Source organism: Cornus florida, unplaced genomic scaffold, assembly GCF_030987335.1.
Source record: "Cornus florida cultivar Cherokee Brave unplaced genomic scaffold, ASM3098733v1 CherokeeBrave_3.0.0_Hap2_Chr05, whole genome shotgun sequence".
Lineage (NCBI taxonomy): Eukaryota > Viridiplantae > Streptophyta > Magnoliopsida > Cornales > Cornaceae > Cornus > Cornus florida.
The window spans coordinates 39149483-39172111 of NW_026775575.1; the positions used below are offsets into that span (position 1 = coordinate 39149483).

At 33.9% G+C, this 22629-nt stretch overlaps 2 protein-coding genes across 2 annotated transcripts; one reads left to right on the top strand and one right to left on the bottom strand.

The window, feature by feature from the left end:
- Positions 1-8291: 8291 nt before the first annotated feature.
- LOC132306320 (receptor protein kinase TMK1-like) lies at positions 8292-13594 on the bottom strand. Its single transcript, XM_059803663.1, has 2 exons — positions 10745-13594; positions 8292-9247 (listed from the first exon to the last, which is right to left on the bottom strand). Exons 1-2 carry the CDS (start codon positions 13215-13217, stop codon positions 8739-8741), a joined length of 2982 nt encoding a protein of 993 aa, XP_059659646.1. The 5' UTR covers positions 13218-13594; the 3' UTR covers positions 8292-8738.
- A 2077-nt stretch (positions 13595-15671) lies between these two features.
- LOC132309179 (glycine-rich cell wall structural protein 1.0-like) lies at positions 15672-16450 on the top strand. The gene is made up of 2 exons (XM_059807512.1): positions 15672-15725; positions 16160-16450. Exons 1-2 carry the CDS (start codon positions 15672-15674, stop codon positions 16448-16450), a joined length of 345 nt encoding a protein of 114 aa, XP_059663495.1.
- The last annotated feature ends 6179 nt before the right edge of the window (positions 16451-22629 follow it).

Sequence of the window (22629 nt, forward strand, 5' to 3'; positions counted from 1 at the left end):
CACTATCTTTCTAACCTTGATTTCTGATTATTTTTACATCTTTGTGCATTAGTAGGTACTCGAATAATATTTTTTATTGATGGGTAAAATTTTATTTTAGATTTTATTGGTATTATAAATTTATGTTAAGAACTTTCTTTCAAAACAAATCTATATATATTTTTTAAAGTAGAAATCTATACTGAGACTCATTGTAAATAAAATTATAGCATAAATTTATTTATTTTAAAGTTTATATTTTATAATGGGTTAATTTCTAAAAATCCGCCCTATTTTCAAAAAATGATCATTAAATTCCTACCAGTTTGAAAAAAATCCCACCAATATAAAAAAGTTATCACATTGACCTAACCTTTAACCGGACTATGAAATGACAAATTTGACCTTATCATTTAAGGTTAAATTAAAAATAAAAAATTAATATTTTTTAAATTACAAAAATTCCCCTCTCTAAATTCCAGTACTGTAATCGTTCCGATTCCATTTCCATTGAAAGTGTTAGCTTTATTGGGTATCTGTTCTTTCTCATCAACAGTTGAAATGAAGAGCTTCGTTTGAGTACTGGGTTGGTGTGTTTTGGTCCTTTGGATCCAATTTCAAGGCGAGTAAAAGTTTATACATACAAACATAACAGACCTCTGCGAATGTATTGAAGAAGTTCCAAAACGATGTCCCGTCGGTGACGGCGTGATTGACGGTGCAACCAACGAAGACGCCGTCGGCGAGCTCCGTCACACTCTGGCACGTGGGTGGGAAAGAGAATGTCCCGGAGGGAAATGTGGGAGGCATTGGCGTGAATGAAGTCGACGCTGGCGTTGTTGTCAGACGTCCAGCGAGAGCCGGGAAGTGGGTTAGAGTCTGGCATTTCCAATTGGACGTATCGCCGGTTGAGTTGCTAAAAATCCTTGCCGGTTTGGTTGCTGAATCTTCGCCGATTTGTCCGATTTAGGAGATATTGGGATTTCACCGTTTTGATGAAGGAAGCCATCGCCGGAGCAGTCCGTTCTCTCTCTCTCTCTATATCACCACCACCGCCACTATTTTTACCACCATCATCACCACCCAATCGGATCCACGATGAACCCAATCGCACCCAAGAGGAACCCCAAATCAAGCCATCATCATCATCGCGGACAATTTGCAGAGCCTTAATCTTACCCAACACCAACACCACCACCATCATCAATTTGGCTTGTCTACAAAACCTAATTGAAACCCAACAACAACACCATGCGTAACCAAACTCGGCGCTGACAAATGCTTCCCGAATTCAATGGAGATGCACAAACAAAGCTTCGTCGGCTTCAATGGACGTTATGCAGTGATTGTAGTCATCTTCAACTATTCTGCTACAATCACCATTCGCGACGACAATTTGAATCCAAAGAAGCATGGTTGCGACAACAATTTCGTGCTGGTACATCTAATTCTCATTTCATCTTTCGACCCAGTTGTTTTTTCTACCATTTTCCAATTGGGTCTTTTTTGCTTTGTTATATGGTTGTGTATATACATCATACATATACACACCCTCATACTCGTTCTATGTTTGATGTTGGTTGGATCGATCGGTCGATGAGACAACGACGTCGGTAGTGAGAAAAGCGGTGAGCAGTGGTAGTGATGAAGCATGGTTGATGGGGTTTTGGAGATTGAGAAAAAAGAGAGGGTATTTTTGTAATTTAAAAAGTATGAATTTTTTATTTTTAATTTAATATTAAATGATAAGGTCAAATATGTTATTTTACAGTCCAATTAACAAGTTAGACTCGAATATTGGGCTAATGTAATAACTTTTTAACATTGTTGGGGGATTTTTATCCAACTGATGACGAGGGTTTAATGGTCATTTTTGAACGTAATGGGACTTTTTAGAAATTAACCATTTTATAATTAATTTTGGGTCATCCAAATAAAACTTCCTGGGTAGGATAGAATACACGCACGGTAATAAATCACGTGAGAGATGCACATGATCATCCATGTGGATGGTTGTCATTGGTTAGACCGAGTCTGAACCGGCTCCGACAGCACTAGATTATTCTATGGAAACAGCCATTAGAGATGCCAATTGGAAAGGACTCATCCTTTGACAAAGCGTGGTTGTCCTAAATCCTTTTTTTAAGTTCCCAAATATATATATATATTATAATTTTTTGATTTAAGTACAACATGAATCCTATTACAAATATAGAGAAAATCTAAAACACAATTCAAAACCACAAATTGAGAAAGAAAGAGAGTAACTATTAAGTAGTATTTCTCTTGTTCAAGGATACATTTACATAGTAAGAAGGAACCTATTTATGGCCAAAGCTCTTGCCCATCTACCATACATAATGCACCATTCACGTCCACCAGTTATATAGTGCACAAATTAGTCCACTCATGTCCACTACTTACACAGTACACAAATTAGTTCACCACCATTCACATAATTAGTGGATAGTATAATTATATATAACACTCTCTTTTGATGTTCATTATACAACACTAAGAATAGGCCTTGTTAAAATCTTATTAGGAAAAACCTAGTGGGACAAGACCCTAGCAAAGAAAAAATAGTACAATATTCTTGTGTATCTGAAAATGGTGTTACATAAGTTAAAACTATCTCATTAAAACATTATCAGGAAAACCCAGTGGGACAAAATATGAGCGAAGGAAAAATAGTACAGTATGCTAATACCTTTTCAATTTAATGCTCCCCCTCATTGGTATAGTTGTTGTATTACCTCAAAGGTTTTTTGATCAACTGCTCCCCCACGTAAATATGGTTGTTTCATTTCTAGGAACTAGCATCAAGCTAGGGATAATTCATGGGCTCTGATTATGATTCTATAGCAATTTTGAACTCAAGTTTCCACTATCTCATTTGGAGTAGTAAACTCTAAACACTAAGGTGGCATCAATGTGTGATTAAACACTAGATTTATATTTCTTGCCGCCTCTTTAAGTAGGAAGCTTTTGATCCATTCTTGTCCGGTGGATGTTCTTGTCACTGATGCCTTTTAACGAATGCTTCATGTGAAAAGAAAAGTAGTCCCTGGCTATTGGTACTTAGCTTCTCATATTTAGAAAACAGCCGACTTCCTAACATGGATCTCTGGAATGAGGATGACTGCTCCAAAATGCTTGTTTGGGGCTCATAGCCTCGGGGAGATTGCTATATTGGCTACAAAACAATGGTTTCTACAACAACATGGAAGACTGTTGTAAGAACTAGGGCTAGACGCCATTATAAAACAAACCCATCAGTGCAGTCAACTAGTATGAGAGCCAAGTTATGCATGATTACTTAAATGCACTTTCTAGTGGCTGATCTAACATTTTTTGCATCAAGCGATTAAAAGATAGTAGTATATTTCCAATTTCTCTGCTCATGCAAACATGGTCTTTAGATTCATTAGCTAGTGGTCAAGAATTTCAACCATATACAAAGAATATCCCTGTCGTTGCAATGACAACAGACGTATTGGCAGATAGTGCATATGAGATATAGATTCGTTTATATCAAAACCTGTTACTTTTCATAACCTGAAACAATGTCTAGAACAATATTTAGCATGAGATATGTTGTAAAAGTTTTGCTTTGTATATCCAAGATAAAATTTCGTCTATTTGAGATCTCTCATCTCGAATTTTTTCTTTACATAAGTGGCCTTACTTTCTTGCTCTTTAGATGTGCCAACATGATTCAGATTTATCAACAGATAATGCAATAATAGGCAAAACCAGATTCTGATAAAAATGCATAGCTAAATTGGGTTATTCACATACCTTTCTTTGAGCAAGTACTTGTTAAGTTGATTATATCACATACGCTCAAATTATTCAATCCATATAAGCATTTGCAGTACTTCATCGAGTATGTACCACGTGGTTTTGCTTTAGGAATTTTAAATCCTTTCGGAATTTTCATAAATATTATTATTTAGTGATCCATATCAATATGACATAACCACATTCATTAGATGGATATGTAGTTTTCATATGACTGCCAAATTGATTATAAAGTGGAATGTGATTGAATCTATTATAAAAGAGTATGTATCATCATAATCAATATCAGGTCTTTGTGAACAACCTTGAGCTACTAGTCGTGCATTATATCTCATAATTTCATTATTCTCATTATATATATATTTTTTTTTGTACAAGTACTCATTTGTACTTTGAACAATATTCTAAGAAATACATAGAAATTTCCAATCAACATCATATTCTCCTCGTAGTTTTATAATTGAATATGGAATGTATTATCATGGTTTTATAGTTGAATATGGAATGGATAGAGATGAATTGTTTATGTTTGTTAATATACCATGTATGCATATGATTCATATCATGAGTTTGTCAATATGCTATATATGTATATGACATGTATACTTCTTAAGACACCCTCAGGTGTTTAGCTTAGTGCAGTTAGCTCTATTTGTATTGCTCTTTCTTATGATGGCCAATCATGTACCTATCGACTTTCTTCGACATTTTCATCTTGAGGTTTTAGATCCTCATTATTTATATTAAGAACAATTGTATATGAGAATATGTTGTCTATGACAACTTCATTTATGTTTCATCTATTTTCATAATTTATTGAGATCTCATTATTTTCAGGTACCTTTGCAATATTATTATCGTTAGCTAACTTGACTTTGTCAGGTTCCTTTACCACATCAAGGGCATGTGTCTTATCAATGACATCTTTATCAGTGTTAGCTAATTGGGTCTCTTTAGTAACACCTATGTCGCTCCTGAATTTTCTCTGCCCTCTCTAAGAGTTATATTAAACACTTAAGGGTCAGAAAACGAGTTTAATGCGACAGAGTGACTATAGTCAAATTATTATTTATTTGGAGTCGCCACCTAACATAGGGTTTATTGGTGTGTTAGGTCACCCTAAAATGTCTAACGACTTTATATTTAAATATTATTTCTCTTATTTGACATCCATTTTAATCTGTTAATGGGTCCGTGGGTTTGGTTATGCATGGAAAGGTGTTGGACATCCCATGACACCCGTGAAAAACGGTTACCTTATTTTTATATTCCATTCTTGAGTTATGAGTTTAAAAACATATGAGTTCTTAGCTCTCTCAATAAAGATAAAATCAATGCTTTCATAGTAGTGTTTATTAAAAAGATTATGACTTTGTATCTAAACATATTAATTTTGGAAAGGAAATGATCTTCCAAAAATGTGATTTAATAAAATATTATTTTAGAAATATAATTTTTAGAAAATATCATTTCCAAAAGAAAATTTGATTTATTAGAAAATATAAAACTTTATTTAATTAATTCCTAATTTTGGAATCAAATATTTATATAAAAAGGTGAATCTTGGATTATTTTAGAAAAATAATAGCTTTTAGGAAAGCTTAATTTATAGAGAAAATACTTTTTATGAAAACTTTCTTCTAAGATGAAGAGCTTTTAGAAAAGCTTTATTTTAAGAATTGTGTCCTTTCTTCTAAGATGAAGAGCTTTTAGAAAAGCTTTATTTTAAGAATTGTGTCCTTTAGATATATTTGATTTTAACAAAATATTACTTTTGAAAAATATATGTTTTTAGTATTATTTTTGAAATAGATAGGACCTTTTGGAAACTTTTGATTTTAAGAAATTTTAGTTTTTGAAAAAAACATGAATTTAGTAAACTTTTATTTTAATAAAATGTTATTTTTGGATAAAAAGATATAATTGCAAAAATATTGTTTCAAAAGACTTTAGAAGATATGATTTCTAAAGAAAACTGTAATCTTAGAAAATATGATATTTAGAAAATACGATTTCTATGAAAGGTGGTTTTTCTTTTTTTAAAAAATAATTTCCTTAATAAAAAATAACTTTAAGAAAGTATGATTTTAACTATTCTTGATTTATATTCTCTAAATATTAACCTTTGGCAATATCTAAGTCAATTATTACTGCAACCACTTAATTTTAAAAACAATCCAAGTTGTCCGTACAAGCATGGAATATAAATTTGGCAGTGGGTCACTGACTCACTGGCCATGTTTACTGCTCCCTTTGTTCTAATATAAGTACCACTGAGGTTGCTTGAGACCAAAGGATTCCTACCATGAACTATATATAAGTAATTTATTATATTGTATATATATTTTATTATTTTATGTTATTTATTTATTATTTTCCTTTTATCTATTTTTTTTCTTTCTATTTTAAGGTTTTGATGCGTTATTAACACGCAATGGTGTGGTCTATTTATTCATTTGGATATTAAATTTGACTGCTTTTAAAGTTTCAATCAAACTTGAAAGGTTTAGGGGTGCAAAATTACGATTTTGTCCCTGCCTTGATGGAATGCTAAAAGTTGCTTTGTGAAGTGGACTTCTGGTGTAACTTATGGTTTTGAGACGTTCCGAATCCAATGGTAATATCCATTTTAGGTCGGTGGTCAAATTTTTTTGATTTTCCTACCTTGGCCGAAATACACCTACAAATGGGCAAGGGCAAAATGGGGCGTCTACAACCTATTTCATCATGTTCTTTTGCATATAACTCATTAAGTGTCTTTGCTTCATCAAGGGCTACTTTAGCATTATTAGTTAATTGGGCCTCTTTAGGAGCGCCCATGTTATTATGTATTCATTCTAATATTTTTCTATTTCATAGAACATAATCTTTTGTACCGACTGATACATCATACATCATACGTACTTTTGAAGCATTTGCAACACTGATAGAATGTCCCATCGGGACTTCAATTCTTGCTGCAATATTCGCAGCTGAAAACTAATTGGAATATGTAAAGAGAAGAAGAAATATCTTCATATGATTTTTAATGATCTTTAAAAAATCTAATTGGGTCTTTAAGGATACAATATGATGCATTGTAGAGAAGAAACGAGGAATATGTAAAGAGAAGAAAAAATGTCTTTATATGATCTTTATTGATCCTAAAAAAAAATCTGATTATTCACCTTCCAGTCAAGTCTCCAACAAAGTGAATGTGTGAGTTTTTTTGTGAGAGATAAATAATAATCATAATAACCTTTCAAAAAATAAAAATAAAAATAATTCTCCGTGATAATTAAAAAATGTAGGTGGAGGCATGTTAGTGCAGTTTTGAAACCTAGCAAGGATGGCTTGATGCAATTTGAGGCCTAAAACAAAAGGTTTAATTAGGCATTCTCACGCTAATTATATCAATATAATACTAATCATTTTTATTTAATTCTCTTTGCTTAAATTACAATAAGTTCAAGAAAATACAAAAATACTATCTACGTTTTTAGCTCAAGAGAAGAGAGAATGATTTAATTGAGCAAACAATTGATGCACACCAAAAGAAATATAATATCGAACAAGCATTGGTATGTAAGAAAATTTAAAAATTAGAATAAGTCCAAAAGGTGTGAGATTGTTTAACGATGAGATATAAAAAAAAAACATGAAGTAATTTAATGGATAAACTTGTCAATTTCTTTTCCTTTTTGCTTTTCTGAATTGGAATATTGTGGATGTTGATTCTGCCTTCCTTATGAAGGCTGTTTGATTACCCAGAAAGTGAAGGAAATAAATTGGAATCTCAAATCACTTCCGTTGATATTGGATAAGAATAAAATTTGCTTCTGTTTTTGAGTGCTTGGACTTGCAAGTTACATAAATTAGGACTTGTATAAGCAACACACTTCACTATTGTCTTTCACTGACTCCTCTCTTTCTTTCAAGTGGATGAATTGAGACTAGAGAAAGTCCAGTACCCACATTACCCACAATCATGACTTTTTTTTCTTCTCTTTTCAGAACAAACATTTCATAGAAAAAATTGCTATAGTAATTCATGAGTGTATATATATATACACGTGCGCATATCAAATTACAGATATAGATATGAATCTTAGGAAGAAATGAGAAATTCTAGTGATAAGATGCGAGTTGTCTAACCCAAGGGATTGGCCTATTAGGAAAAGACTTGGGCCTGTGTGTCATGAAGCATTATGTCTCATGATCGATTTCTCCTAGGTGCAAACAATTCTTTGGAAGCCACGCCAGCGGACATAACTCGAGCTTTACCCGATCGTTTGGGGAGCACATCTACGGACATAATTCGAGCTTTACCCGATCCGTGTGGTGGGGTTGGGGGGGGGGGGGAGCCTTGCACAGGTCCCATGGATTAGTCGGGGCAAAAGTCCCGGAAATCCTGGCTATCGGGAAAAACAGGCTCAAAGTTCTTTGAGCAGTAAGAGGGGCAAAATCTATAAATTGGAAAGAACAGCTGCACCTTTGAAGGGCATGCTAACATCTGAATAACCACATCATAAAAACTCAAATGAAACATAATATACCAATAGAAACCTCCCCATGGAGATCAGAGAATTACAATATCAAAGAAATCCTTTTTTTTGGCTAAACATTACACCATCCTCAGTTTTCCCATTACTGAACTTTAATAGCAAATAGCATGAAACATATGACTGGTAAATCTGTTTTCATGCTTTCAGCATATTTACATTTATTTCACATTACAAGAAAACTAACCTTTGAGCAAAGAATACCTTGCCCCTTGTAATAATTTAAAATGCTTTAATTCTGTCTTACATGCAACTTCGTCCTCGTTGAATTCTGTAATATTCGATGACCATATGCAATACGCTAGATAGATGCTCCACACGTTGTCCTCAAAGCACGAAACAGAAACACCGATTTACGAAACATAGGCAACTTACTTGAAACACCAGGCAAATGGCCCGGAAGACTACCTTTACTCATCGCGCATCAGCAGAAGTGAAGGATTCCGCAAATCCAGCTGGCCTAGCTGGAATACTTCCCTTGCTGTTCTCAAGACTAGTACCACTTAAATCTTTGGTTTCTGATTCCTGCCACCCCCTTAACATCTGGGGAAGAGGTAGTGTGTAATCAATGCCGGAATATTCCTCTTTTTCTTCATCAAATGGTTTCCACTTCTGGACCAGTGGTGCCAGCACATTCACTGCATGTCCCATGTCAGGTCGATGATTTGGATCCCTTGCACTGCAATGTCCAGCCAGCTCAGCTACAATGCAGATGCTATCAAGAGTCTCTTCTTTTGCATCAAGAGTTGGGTCAATGGCAGCAGTTAACTTCTCTCTGTTTGATTTAATTTGCCAGAACCACTCAGCCAAATACCGGTTTTCCTCTGAGCGCTGCTCATCTAGTGCCACTAACCCTGTCAAAAGTTCCATCAACACCACTCCGTAGCTGAAGACATCAGCTTTAGTTGTGATTTTCCCCATTACTGGAAAACAGAAATTTGAATTAGAAGAAAATCCGGAGACATGTAGGGAAGAGTTCAAAATTTATATAGTTAGAATAACAGTCGTACCGAGGAATGCACTGAAAGACATCTACCTTTACAGTGTTCTATGGAATTCATGCTGGGAAATGCCATCAAACAGCATAGACTAGAGAAGTGCATACTTTTTATGATGTCAAAAACTCATGGCTCTATGATTAAAATTCAAGTTCACCTTCCAAAGTAGAAGGTCGATGGTTCAATCCCCATAGGGGCAAAGTGCGTGTGTGAGTTTCTGGTTGGTTCGATAGAATTAAATATATACTTTATCGCAACAATTAACAATTCAAGAGGAAAAAAAGGAGATTAAATAGGATGCCTAAAATGCATTTAATTGTGTTCTTTACCAATATGTTCATCTATATTGAGAGGAATGTCAATTCTGTCCAAAACTATTCTGTAGTTCCTCAACTAGTCAACTTTTAAACAGTTTAGCATAAAATAATTTTTCCAGCTACTGAATAGAAGCTACAACAGGTAATTACTAAAACATGTTATATGAAAACTAGACACCATATATTCTCGGTAAGACTGTTATAGTTAAGATAGCAGTCATACCGAGGACTGCACTAAAAAACACCTGTTCTATGGAATTCATGCTGGGAAATGCCATCCAACAGCATAGACTAGAGGAGTGCATACATTTTATGATGTCAAAAAACTCATGGTTCTATGATTAAAATTCGAGTTCAGACCACCAAGGGCTGTAGACTAGGTATTTCTTCACCTTCCAAAGTAGAAGGTCGAGGGTTCAAGTACCATAGGGGCAAAGTGGGTGTGTGAGTGTGTTTCTTGCCAAGGAAGAAGGGGAAAAAAAATCAAGTTCATCAAAGAGGCTTTCTAAATGCACTTTTTATGCAGCTTTTTGCAAGCAAAGGTGTTCTTGTTCAATGTGTAATTTTTTGGATGTTGGCTCAATATAACTAAATACATACTTTCACAACAATTAACAATTTTAGAGGAATTTTTTTTTTATAAAAAAAATAGAGACATTAAATAGGATGCATAAAATGCATTTTATTGTGTTCCTTACCAGTACATTCATCTATGTTGAGAGGGATGTCAATCCTGTCCACAACTATTCTGTAGTTCCTCAACTTTTAACAGTTGAGCATAAAATAATTTTTGCAGCTTCTGAATAGATGCTACAACATATTATTACTAAAAACATGTTATATGAAAACCAGACACCAAATATTACTATATTGTGCATTAAATGCCCAAAAAGGGTGGATAGAAAGGCATTACAGTGTGTATAGCATGCGATCAGATGGTAGAAAAGAATATGGTCTAGTTTGCAATGTAAGAGGACTGTGGCAACTTAAAGTGTCATAATCATTTTTGCAAACTTTAAATCAATCTATTCATGGTAGTATGCTAAACAATGCAAGAAAACTTCTCTATGCAATCTGAAAGTAACTGATACAAAGAGGCTCTTACCGGCATATTCAGGTGCAAGGTATCCAAATGTTCCCGCAAGCCTGGTAGCAACAGACTTATCTCTGTCAGGAGCAAGTTTCACTAATCCAAAATCAGAAACTTTTGCCCTAAAATCATCACTAAGAAGAATATTTGAAGATTTAAGATCTCGATGTATGAAACTTTGGTGTGCCAGATTATGAAGATACTCCATCCCTCTAGCGACATCCAAAGCAATAATAAGCCTCCTTGTCCAAGATAGAGGCTCCAAGTTCAGGCTTTTCCAATGGAAGAGATGCCTGCTTAGAGCCCCCTGGGGCATATATTCATAAACCAAAAGCCTCTCATTGCCTTCAACAGAGTGCCCCAGAAGCGATACCAGATGGCGGTGCCGGACCTTAGAAAGAACAGCAATTTCAGCTTGAAATTCATCCAAAGCTTTGTTACTAACTACCCCAGACTCCATTCTCTTGACTGCTATTTTTGTCCCGTCTTCAGGTTCACCCTTGTAAACTGCTCCAAAACCACCACGGCCAAGCTCGTTTTCTGGTGCAAAATTATTTGTCGCCTTCCGTAGAACCTGAACAGAAATTACCAGATTGCCAGCATCAATCATATGAGTGTTTTCAACTCCACCATTGTTTCTTCTATCAGGACTATTTCCAGTTTGAGCGAAGAAGGTTCCAGGGGCGCCATTTGAAACTGCAACCTTAACCAGGTTATCTGGATTAGATGGGTCTCTTGGGTGGACCACAATAGAACTTGGAAACTCTGTAGAGGCTTTCCTCTTCTTATAGTAGTATGTAAACAAAAGAATCACTACAAGAACCAGAAGCAAGAAAGCTGCACCTATGATCACAATGACAACTACTTTAAATCTGTTAGAATCTTTTGGCTTGGATTGTTCTTGGATGGAACCAGAGATTGAACCTTTAGTTGGGAAAGGCGGGCTCCCTGATGATGGTGAATGAGACCTACCCGGTGAGCTGTTTGATGGTGATAGAGAACTTGGAGATGGAATGATAGTTGGAGAACTTGGAGATGGAATGATAGTTGGAGAACTTGGAGATGGAATGATAGTTGGTGAGGAAGGAGATGGGCTACTAACTGGTGATGAAGGTCCCTCGGTGCGATTAGTTTCCAATAGTGGATTACCATCAGTAATGATCTTTACATCATTTCGAAATTTTGGAATTGGAGGCAGAAAATTGTTTCCGCTTAAATCCAACAACCTCAAGAATTTCAGTTGAGTTAAATTTGAGGGTATTGGACCACTTAGATTGTTTCCTCTGAGATGAATTTCCATCAGCGAATTTAAGTTTGCAATTGAAGAACTGATTGTACCATTAAGCCTAAGCTTCTGCAGATTTACAATTGAAACCTCACCTCTTGGATTGCAGCTCAATCCCAGCCATGGTTCTTTACATGGATCATTACCAGTCCATAAAGTAGCAAGATTTAACGGGTAATTCATACTGCGAAGGAAATCTAAAAGTGCATTAACTTCAGGAGCACATTGGAGTCCGGGAATCGGTTGACAAAATGAATTTGAAGAGTAAGTAACATTACCAGCTTTAAACTTTGGGATCGGACCCATCAGCATATTATTGTTCAAATTCAGCAAGTCCAGGTTCATACTTGCCAAGCTCAGTGGAATCGGACCAACAAGTTGGTTTCCATTGAGGTTGAGCTCTCTCAAAGAAATCAGAGCTCCAATGTCATCTGGAATTGTCCCCGTAAATCGATTCCCATGAAGCCATACCTGGTTCAGTAATACCATTGACCCAATCACATCAATTGGACCAGTCATTCCATCTCCATCCTGATCATTCAACCACAAAATCTGCAACATCGAATCACGGAAACTGACAGGTATCCCACCGGATAACCTGTTGTAGGAAAGTCTCAATGAAGTGAGAGACGGCAATTTCCCAAAAAAATCAGGTACTGGTCCAACCACATTGCAACTTGAACAAGAAAAGTTTGCTAACTGAACTGAATCCTGCAAGTCATTAGGTATAGACCATCCGGTAGTTACATTAAACGGATTGTCATCCAAAGCAAGGACGCGAACACTGCTAAGTCCACGAAAGAAATCCGACGGAATGGTATCGAATTGGTTGAAATCCAAGTACGCAAATTGCAATTCTGACAACCCATTGAAAGTGGGTAATTTTCCTCTAAACTCATTCTTCTGAAGACCTAAATTTTGGAGCTCTGTGAGCTGGTTCAAGTTCTGAGGGAGGAGTCCCTTTAAACCCAAACCCTGAACCTGAATCTGTGTGACTCTACCTCTAGAACAGAACACATGAGGCCATGATGGAGGACCACAAGGGTCATTTCCACTGGCAGGCCATTTTAGGAGCTCTGGGTTTTCCAACCCATCTCTGAAATCATCCAGAACTTTGAAATCATTAGGGTTTGTGGTACTAAAAGCCACTGCAATGAGGCAGAAAGCTATTGCAATGTATAGCTTTCTCTCATTGCAATCCATGGCTAAACTCAGAGCCTTTCACATTATAAGATCACCATACAACCCAATTCTTGTTCATAACACAAACCCAGATGACAGAAACATAGAACATGTGATCAAAAACCCAAAAAATACAAAGCAAAGCAAAATTGAACTAACCTCAGAGGAGCAACATTGTGTGTTGGACAACCCCAAATGGCGCCAAACAGGAGGTTTTGAAGGAAAATGTTGTAGACCCAGATGAGGAAAATGGGGTTATATGAGATGAGATGGAAAGAGAATTGGGCAGATCTTCTCTTGCTTTAGGGTTTTAGTATTCATTGCTCTGGATCATACCGCAAGGATGAGTCCCACTTCATCCCTGTTAACACTTGTATTCACTGCTTGCTTTTTTTCTCGAATTTTGTTTTATATTTTGTTTAAATTACAAATGTCTCCCTAAATTTTAATTAAATATGCCTTTTTCTTTTTTCTTTTTTTTTTTTCAAAAAGAAAAATACACTAATATACAAAAAGTGAAGTGCCAAGCCGTCAAAAAAAAATTTACTCTAATATCCGCTGTCGGTCCAAAAATTTACACTAATATCCGCTTTGGATTCTAGCTATGGCCAAAGCCTAACACGAAGAAAGATCATTTACATTTATACGAATAAATTCATTTTATTAAAAAAAGAAAAAATATTGTAAACGATTCAATAAAAATATTTGTATGCATAAATTTTTTTAGGTTCATCATTTTAAATGCATTAAAAAGAGATAAATTTTAGAGAATGGTGGTTGTCGGTGACGAATTTGCTTTGGCTTATTTTCGTAATTTATTCTCCTATATAATTTTTGTTAATATCAGTACTTTCAAATTTAAAATACCTATTTTTATGTAGTAAATTTTTTTTCTATTTTTAAATTTGATGAACAAAATAGTAAAATTGCATAGTCCATTCGCTTAGTGTCAAAATATTTCAAAAAGAATATTATTAGTATCCTCTATCCCATATTAGTATTATATATTTCCTTTTTAGAATGTCCCAATTAACTATCTCATTAAAAATTCAAAATAATAATAATAATAAATAATATTATCTTTCTATCATTATTCTATATTTTTTCAAAAAATTTAATTTGATAATATCTACATATATATAAATTAAAAAAAATTAAAAAATTAAAAACGAAATAATACATTAATTACACATTCTCTTAATAAATTTCAATACTAAAAAGATGGACATTAATAATGTATTAAATCTATATTTTAAAATTTTTTTCTCCTGGCTTTGGAATGTAATTATGGTTTTGACCCGCCTGCTTCGTTTATTTATGGGTCATGTTTGGTAATGAATTAAGTGGGTCCTACTGAGATCCACCCATTCAAACGGCGCTTATTGAGGGACAAATGCTCTTTTATCATAATAATAATAATAACTATACAAATGGTGTCGGCTACAGATGTCATATTCCCAAGTGTTCACAATTATACAACCACGCCATGCGCATCAAGACACGGCTTGCTTAAATCATTTTCTACACGTCTTAAGCTTTTACGAGGCACATAAAAACTTAGGTGAAGACTCACCCCTCACATTTTACTTTGAGCCATCTTTAAAAAAATTTTTTTAGACAATTACCCGGTGCACGTGAAAGGGAAAAATTGCTTGTGTCCGATGATAAAGTATGAAGTGCTTTAAGAAACTCGACACCATTATCATTAATCAAAAAAATTGTAATTTTTGCTAACAAAAATATAGTAATTTTTCCATTTCTTGCTTTTCCCATAATTTTAGATTTATAATTCTACCTGTTTGTTGCATTTGGAAGGAAACAAATGTTAGAATATTTGTTCTAATTTTTAAATTTTCTTGCATGTCAATACTTGTTCAATATTTTATACTTTGTAATTTATTAACTTTCTTTTACATAGATTGTTAGCACAATACATTCACCATCTATTAAGTTATAAAAAATAATTAATGTTTTTATATTTCCTTAACTTTATTGTAAATTAAGTAGAGAATAATTTTTAAATTATTAGTATAGTATTAATATAATCAATGTGAGAAGGCTAATGAGGCACAACATAAGTATATACTCACACTCACACTGCGAGATATAATTATACATCAAACATCACACAACACAATATTTTGTGTTTTCACCCAACCTCAAGGGCTAGTTCATAGAGAGAGTTTTCACTATTATTAATCAAGAAAGTGATATTAAAAGTAGAAAATGCACTCAACCCAACCAACCTCATTGGCTCTTTTTTGGGTCAGATCTACCAGTTCTGGATTTGTGGTAAAGAGTAAACCCACTTCTTATGAGGTTGCATCTCTTTACACTCACCGTTCTCTTCTCTCCTCACTGACCTACTGAGTAGGAGTGCACATGGTCCAATTTGGATTGAATTGAGAGTATTTTGGGACCAAACCATTTATAACGGTTCCACTACTTTTCAAACCAGACTGAACCATAATGTTCATGGAGCCAAACCAAACCAAACCAAACCGCGAAAAACCGATTTGGTTCAGTTCGGTTTGTCTTCAGTTGATTTTCTTTTTATTTTATTTTATTTTAATTTAGAGGGGGAAAAGTTTTTTTTTTAAAAAAAAATCAACTAACATTGATATAACACGCAAAAAAAAAAAAAAAAAAAGAAAAAAGAAAAAAAAAATTAAGAAGAAATAAAGGAAAGAAAATTGAGATATATTTAAAAGGAAAGAAAATTAAGATATATTTGAATAGGGAAATTTGACTTTTTTAAAAAGAAATTTAAAGAATAAAAGAAAGAAATGGGACACATGAGAGGATACGATATACATATATAAATATATATAGATCTATTATATAACATAGTAACGGTTCGATCCGGATTGGTTCGATCCAGCATGACTCTAAATCAGGACCAGACTGAAAAATTACGGTTCCATAATTTTAGGTCCAGGACCAGACCAAACCGCCCAATTTAGTACGATCCGGTCTGGTTTTTCGGTTTACCGAATTTTTTGACGTTTTTCTCCTTCTACCTTTTCCACCCAACTCCTGGTGGCGATGGGGGTGGCACTAGTGGTGGAGATGGCGGCAATAATGGTGGAGATGGCGGTGGTAGTGTAGTGCTGGAAGGTGGCGAAGTGGTGGAAGGGACGATGGTGGTGGTAGTGGAAGGTAGTGGAGGTGGGGTGGTGGAAGTTGGTGGCGGTGGAGGTGGCAGCAGCGATAGTGGTGGAGGTGACGATAGTGGTGGTGGCGGAAGGCAGTAGAGGTGACAGCGGTGGTAAAAGGTAGTGGTGGTGGTGGAAGTATGTGGCGGTGGTAGCGGAAGGTAGGGGTGGTGGTGGTGGAAGGAAGTGGTGGTGGGACAGCGATGGTAGTGTTTTTTGACTTAGAATATGAGGATTTTTTGGAAACTTGATTTTTATTTTTATTTTTATAACATTACTTGAGAATGAAATGATCATTTCATAGGTTTAGTTGTGAAATGAATTTTCATTCTCAAGAATAGATTTTTATTTCAATTGAATGATCATTTTCACTTTAAAATGCATACCAAACAAATGAATAATTGCAACGAACGTTCGGTTCCATTCTTAAGCACAAAGCACAATATAAGAGTTTTAGTAACATGAGACATTTCTATCGAGGCCTGAAAGTTTCCAACGATAGTGATGTGTGTTTTGGATAACAGAATTATTCCATAAGCTCCTAATAACTAAGAAAATGGACGGTGGGTAACAAAAGAGAATTTTAGTTGCCAATAATTAACTACATGCAACAATAATAACAACCAAGTCCTTTTTTATAACTATTTGAAGTTGGCTACGTAAATTTTATATTTTTATATTTTTTATATTTAAGACCATAATCTCACTCAATGAGTCATATTGCAAGATTCTATAGACAAAAATGATTAAATAGTGCTTAATACTTGAAACAAATATATTAGCAATTCAGTTTGAACTTATATAAATATAAAAAATGTCAACAGGGTAAGCTATATATTTAATGATTAATGAAAAATATATTAATTGGTTTTTATAAATATAGAGAAAACCTTATAACATTGTACCTAAAGATACAATATCATTTAATGGAGTTGTGGCTATAGTACAAATGAATGTAAACAAGCCAATTATTAATTTCTATAATTATTTTTCTTTACCGAGCTCCTACAATATATTTTGGGGAGACTCGAACCTCTCTATTTTTTAGTTTGAAATGAAAGGAGATATCATTGATCACCAGCCTTGTTCTATAGTTAAATATTAAACTCTTAACTTTTTGTATAAATCATGCCCGACTCGACAAAATGCAACCTAGAGAGTGTTATACAATGTAAACTATTTATTAACGATATTATTTCAATTTATCAAACTAAAGGAGATAGAGAGTTTGATCTTATTTATTTGATTTTATTTTTTTTTGGGTTTAGGCAAAGTAAAAAGGTGGGATCAAAACCTAAGTCACATAAAAATGGGAGCGGGAGCTGGAGCGAGAGAATTTGAGACCGGCAAAATTAAATTATAAGTAGTGAGAATTTGAGCGAGAGCGTATGCGGAGTGTGAGAGTACTCAGAGCGTGAGATTGACACCTATTGAAAATAATTGTGTGAGTTAAATTTAGACTAACAATTTTGCAAATTAGGGAGGACATCTTGTAAAAATTTACAAAATATGTATCTATAAAGTAAAGGTCAAAAAAAGTTGGGTGGGGCAGCTGCCCTCACTATTGTCTCCAAGAATTCTGAACCTTTTATGTGAAAGGAACATGAGATGTCATTTGAATCAGAAAGTGGTTGGTGGATGCATCTAAAACTCCAAAAAGGAAAGTAATAAGAAGGTGACCATTCAAAAAAAAAAAGTAATAAGAAGGTGAGGTAGGGTCACGTGCATCTCGCATGCTCTTATAATTCTTCACATGGAATATGGCACAGGAAGAGAGAGAGGTCAACTGTCAAGATTCCTCTTTTTACACAGAAGCCACAGTTTTTACAATGAAAAGAAAAAGGTGTAATCCAACAACATAATCAATCACTTTAACCCTAGAAGATTAACGGAATCTCATGTAACGACCCTTAACAAAAGTGCAATTTTCATCAAACACTTGTGAATGCCTTCCTAGTCATTGAGTTGGTTCCACTGTTTTTGGAGCCCTAGTTCGAACTTTTGCATTTTTAACCTCTAGTCATTCTTGCTCTCAAGAAAATAAAAAAATAAAAAAATAAATAATAATAATAATAATCTTCTAACACTTTGGTATTGTTTTATAAACGTATCAACAGAGTTGTGACCTAACGATATAAGACTCTTACTTCTCAAAAGGAGATTAGGGGTTCGAACTTCAATGTGTGTGAGTCCTTGTTAGGAAAAAAAAATTTCTTCTTCTTCATCGACATCTTTGTCTTTTGTCCTATATGAATTGTGTTTGTTTGGATCACATGAATTCTTTATTATTATTATAAATCATGTCTTACAATATTTAATTTTTTAATATCATTTTTAATTGGGTAAATTACACTTACCTTACTTAAAGTTTGGACAAATCTCACATGGATGAAGTATTTGAGGTTTATTACTCTGACCTCCCTTAAGATTATAAAAAGTCAATTATACCCTTATATGTAATATAATTTTATAATACAAAATATATTATAAAATCTAAAGAAATCAATTATTCTATCTCATCTCTCTTATTACTTTCTCTCTTCTCTCCACTACCGTTATCCTCTCGTAAAAAAAAAAATTGTAAATAAACTAAAAAATGAGTGTAAGGGCAACTTGGTCATTTTATGATTTTTTTTTTTTACAAGTTCCGATGGAGAGGGGGATTGTTGAGCATACAACCAAACTTCAAAGGAGGTCAAAGCAATAAATATTAAACGTTCTACGTGTGTGATATTTGCCCAAACCTCAAAGAAGATCCGTGTAATTTACCCTTTTTAATTACTTCAACCCATGTAAGTTTTGGCCTTTGATAACTAACAACGGTGGGAAAAAAAATTCAGCTTATTTACCCTTTTTAATTACTTCAACCCATGTAAGTTTTGGCCTTTGATAACCAACAACGGTGGGAAAAAAAATTCAGCTACGTTTTAAATTGGACAAATTTATCATGAAAGCAAATAATAAAATTGGGAATTTATTACTTAAAACTTCCAAAACACTTCAAATTCAAGTCTTAAAATTTTTTAAACTTAATTTCACCAAACAGTAAACGTACTTGTTCCAAACATGGCTCACCGTATTGTCCAATACACGACATATCGATCGATACGTTACCCTTTTTCAAGTCCGATACGCGACTTGTACCGGTCAATTTATACTGATTTTGTTCGAGTCCAATACACCGTGACTGATATCGCTCCCGTGACTATTACTGTGAACCATAATTCCAAATGGGTCCAGAATATGGTTATATATTAACTCTGGTTGTCATTCATAGACTGGAACATTTGCATTGATGTAGCAAGATGAGTAGTGCTTTTCACCGATTAAACAAAAACAGACTCATTCAGTCATTCAAACGAAAACAAATTCAGCTATGTTTTAAATTGGACAAATTTATCATGAAAATAAATAACAAAATTGGAAATTTATTACTTAAAACTTCCAACACTTAAAATTTAAGTATTAAAATTTTTTAAACTTAATTTCACCAAGCAGTAAATCTGTTCCAAATATGGTTCGCCGTATCGTCTGATATGTGACATATCGGTCAATATGCTATCCTTTTTCAAGTCCAATATACGACTTGTATCGGTCAGTTTACACTAATTTTGTTTAAATTCAGTACACCGTGACCAATACAGTTGTCGTTACCGTTACTGCGAACCATGGTTCCAAATGGGTCCAGATTATGGTTCTATATTAACCCTGGTTGTCTGTCCTAGACAGGAACGTTTGCATTGATGTAGCAAGATGAGTAGTGCTTTTCACCAATTAAACAAAAAAACAGACTCTTTCATTCATTGACAGCCCTAATCTACCAAACATTGAATTTTGTTATGAAAGCAACTACCCATCTGTCTAGACAAAGCAAGACAAAGAACTTAGAGAGAGAAAAAGAAAAGCAAATGTTTATCCAACAATATAGTTACTTTAAGAAACTTTAGAAGATTAACTAAATCTGATACTCACCCTAGGAATCTGATACTCACTCTAGGAAGACAATGGACTAAATCTTAACAAATCTAATCAGGTACTATCAAAAGCCATGCTTCATGGAATCCGCTAAATTTGTTGGGTATGGGTATCCTTCTATACGTAGGAACTATCAAATATATAATCAGAAGGACGTACGAACACGATTAAATATTTATTTTATTTTATAAATTAAAATGATTTTTTATCTAATATGGTGTCTAACACAGGCTTTTTACTTATTTTAAATTAATAGTATAATTGAATGATTGAATATATTTTTTAAGTACATGTTCAGTCAAAAGTTTCGGACTCCAGTACAGATCAAAAGTATAAAATTCATGCAATTACAATTAACTTTTTATATAATTTGATAGAAGAATACATGCTTCTACATTCCATGGAAATTAAGTAAGGTTTCTCTTATTGGTTTAAATGTTTTCATTTTTCTGGCCAAATAACACCTATAAAGCATAATATACCTTGTATCATATCTTGTAGAAATATTTTCTTTAAGTTGAAAGGTGTTCTATAATCATATCACATCTGAAAACATGTTCCTATTTTTTACTCTTCTCATTGGCGTAAGTTCTCTTAAAAATAAGTTGAGACCTAATAGATTTGATATAATAATAATCCGGTAATTAAAAATGCATTTACCATCCCAATTCCACACCCATACAATGCCCTAATTTATTTGTTCTCACCAGGGATGGAAAAATATCTCGTTCCGTTTAGAACGGCTATGGGGGTGGTTAAATGGTTTTGAGGCAAGAATTGGAGTTAGGGTTGAAAATCCGCTTAGTTATGGAGTGGGAATGGGAAAAAGTTTTCTCGCCCTATTTATAGTGATAAATTATAATTTTGTTCTTATACCTTATTTTATATTCAATAATATTAGATATATACTTAAGCAAATGCTAGGTTATTCTATTCCAATCACTATGCTCCGTTTGTTTGAACGTAAAATATCTTTTAAAAAATATTTTTATTTTTATTTTTATTTTCTGGTGTTTGGTTGTCGTAAAAATATTTACGAAGAAAAAAATATTAAAATTTAACAAAAAATAACTTATCTATTCATTTTCGGTAAGTTATTTTATATGTCTCGCCCGATGGACTCGACCTCAACCTCAACGTAAACCTTTGCCAAATACCGATAAAGTAAAAATAAAATAATATTTTACCTGAAAAAAAGAATATTTTACGTCGAAACAAACGGACCCTAAATATTCTTTTGTATTATTCTTATTTGATAAACTTTATGTATTATTTTAATGTTCTAACAATAATTTTAGTCTTAAGTTTCATTTGAGAAGTTGGATTTTGTTTTTATCTGCATAAAGAAAAATAATTATTATCATAGTTGAAAATTTGTTTTATTATTTACTTTCGTAAGATTCGTATTACAGTTATAAAAAGACTCGACAAAATCCACCCCTGCCCCACCTCATCCCTCCCCCATCCGGTTTAATAAACGGTTTTGGGGCGATGATGTGAGTAGTTATTCTAAATGGGAATGAAGAAGGTTGACAAGAGACCAGCAGTATGCCAGTACCAAAGCTACAGGGTCATGAAAGAAAATCCGAAACTGAGTCACTTGGATTACTTTGTTTCAATAAAAACACTATCAACATTCAAAATTCGTATAGGAGCTTTGGACTACATTTCAATAGGATCAACTGCTGGATAAAACTATCGAAACAAGGAAGAATTAATTCCAGCAATAAATAATATCTGATGCAGGCATAATTTCAATTTTAATTTGTGTTTTTCAGAAACTTTTCTTTTTTTCATCAGCTTTCCTTTTTTTAGTAGTTTTCGAATTTTAGTAGCTTTCGTGTTTTGGTTTTATTTTATATTTTGTAGTTAGCTAATATAACGCTGGAATTGGAAACAATTTTTTTTAATATAAAGCTGAATGAGCAAGAAATAAATTGCTCTCTATTAGGAAAGTTTATTTTTTACACTTCAATCGAATTTTTTTACATTTATATACTCTTCTATTTATAAAAGTCTCTACTTGCCCTAAGAATCATTTAGTCTTATCCAGTCCTCAAGACAATATGGGTTTCATCCCTCTTAAACGGACTGGATCTCTTCTTGGACCTCACCCTCAGTCAGAACAGGCCGTGAATGAGAGTCAGCGGGCTGGATGGTTGTTGGGCTTCCCTCTAGACTGATGGGCTGGGCTGGACTCGTCCCAGTGAAATTTTATACCCCTTCAAAAGCCTTATAATTTTTAGGGTTCAATCAGCCCAGTGAAATTTTATACCACTTCAAAAGCCTTATAATTTTTAGAG

What these genes read in the sequence shown, in the direction of transcription:
- LOC132306320 (XM_059803663.1), bottom strand. Translation starts at nt 13,217, where the DNA reads ATGGATTGCAATGAGAGAAAGCTATACATTGCAATAGCTTTCTGCCTC. An exon ending in CCTTGCACCTGAATATGCCG is followed by an intron (nt 9,248 to 10,744) that starts GTAAGAGCCTCT and finishes TCTGTTTTCCAG; the next exon opens with TAATGGGGAAAATCACAACT.
- LOC132309179 (XM_059807512.1), top strand. Translation starts at nt 15,672, where the DNA reads ATGGAGCCAAACCAAACCAAACCAAACCGCGAAAAACCGATTTGGTTC. An exon ending in AACCGATTTGGTTCAGTTCG is followed by an intron (nt 15,726 to 16,159) that starts GTTTGTCTTCAG and finishes CGCCCAATTTAG; the next exon opens with TACGATCCGGTCTGGTTTTT.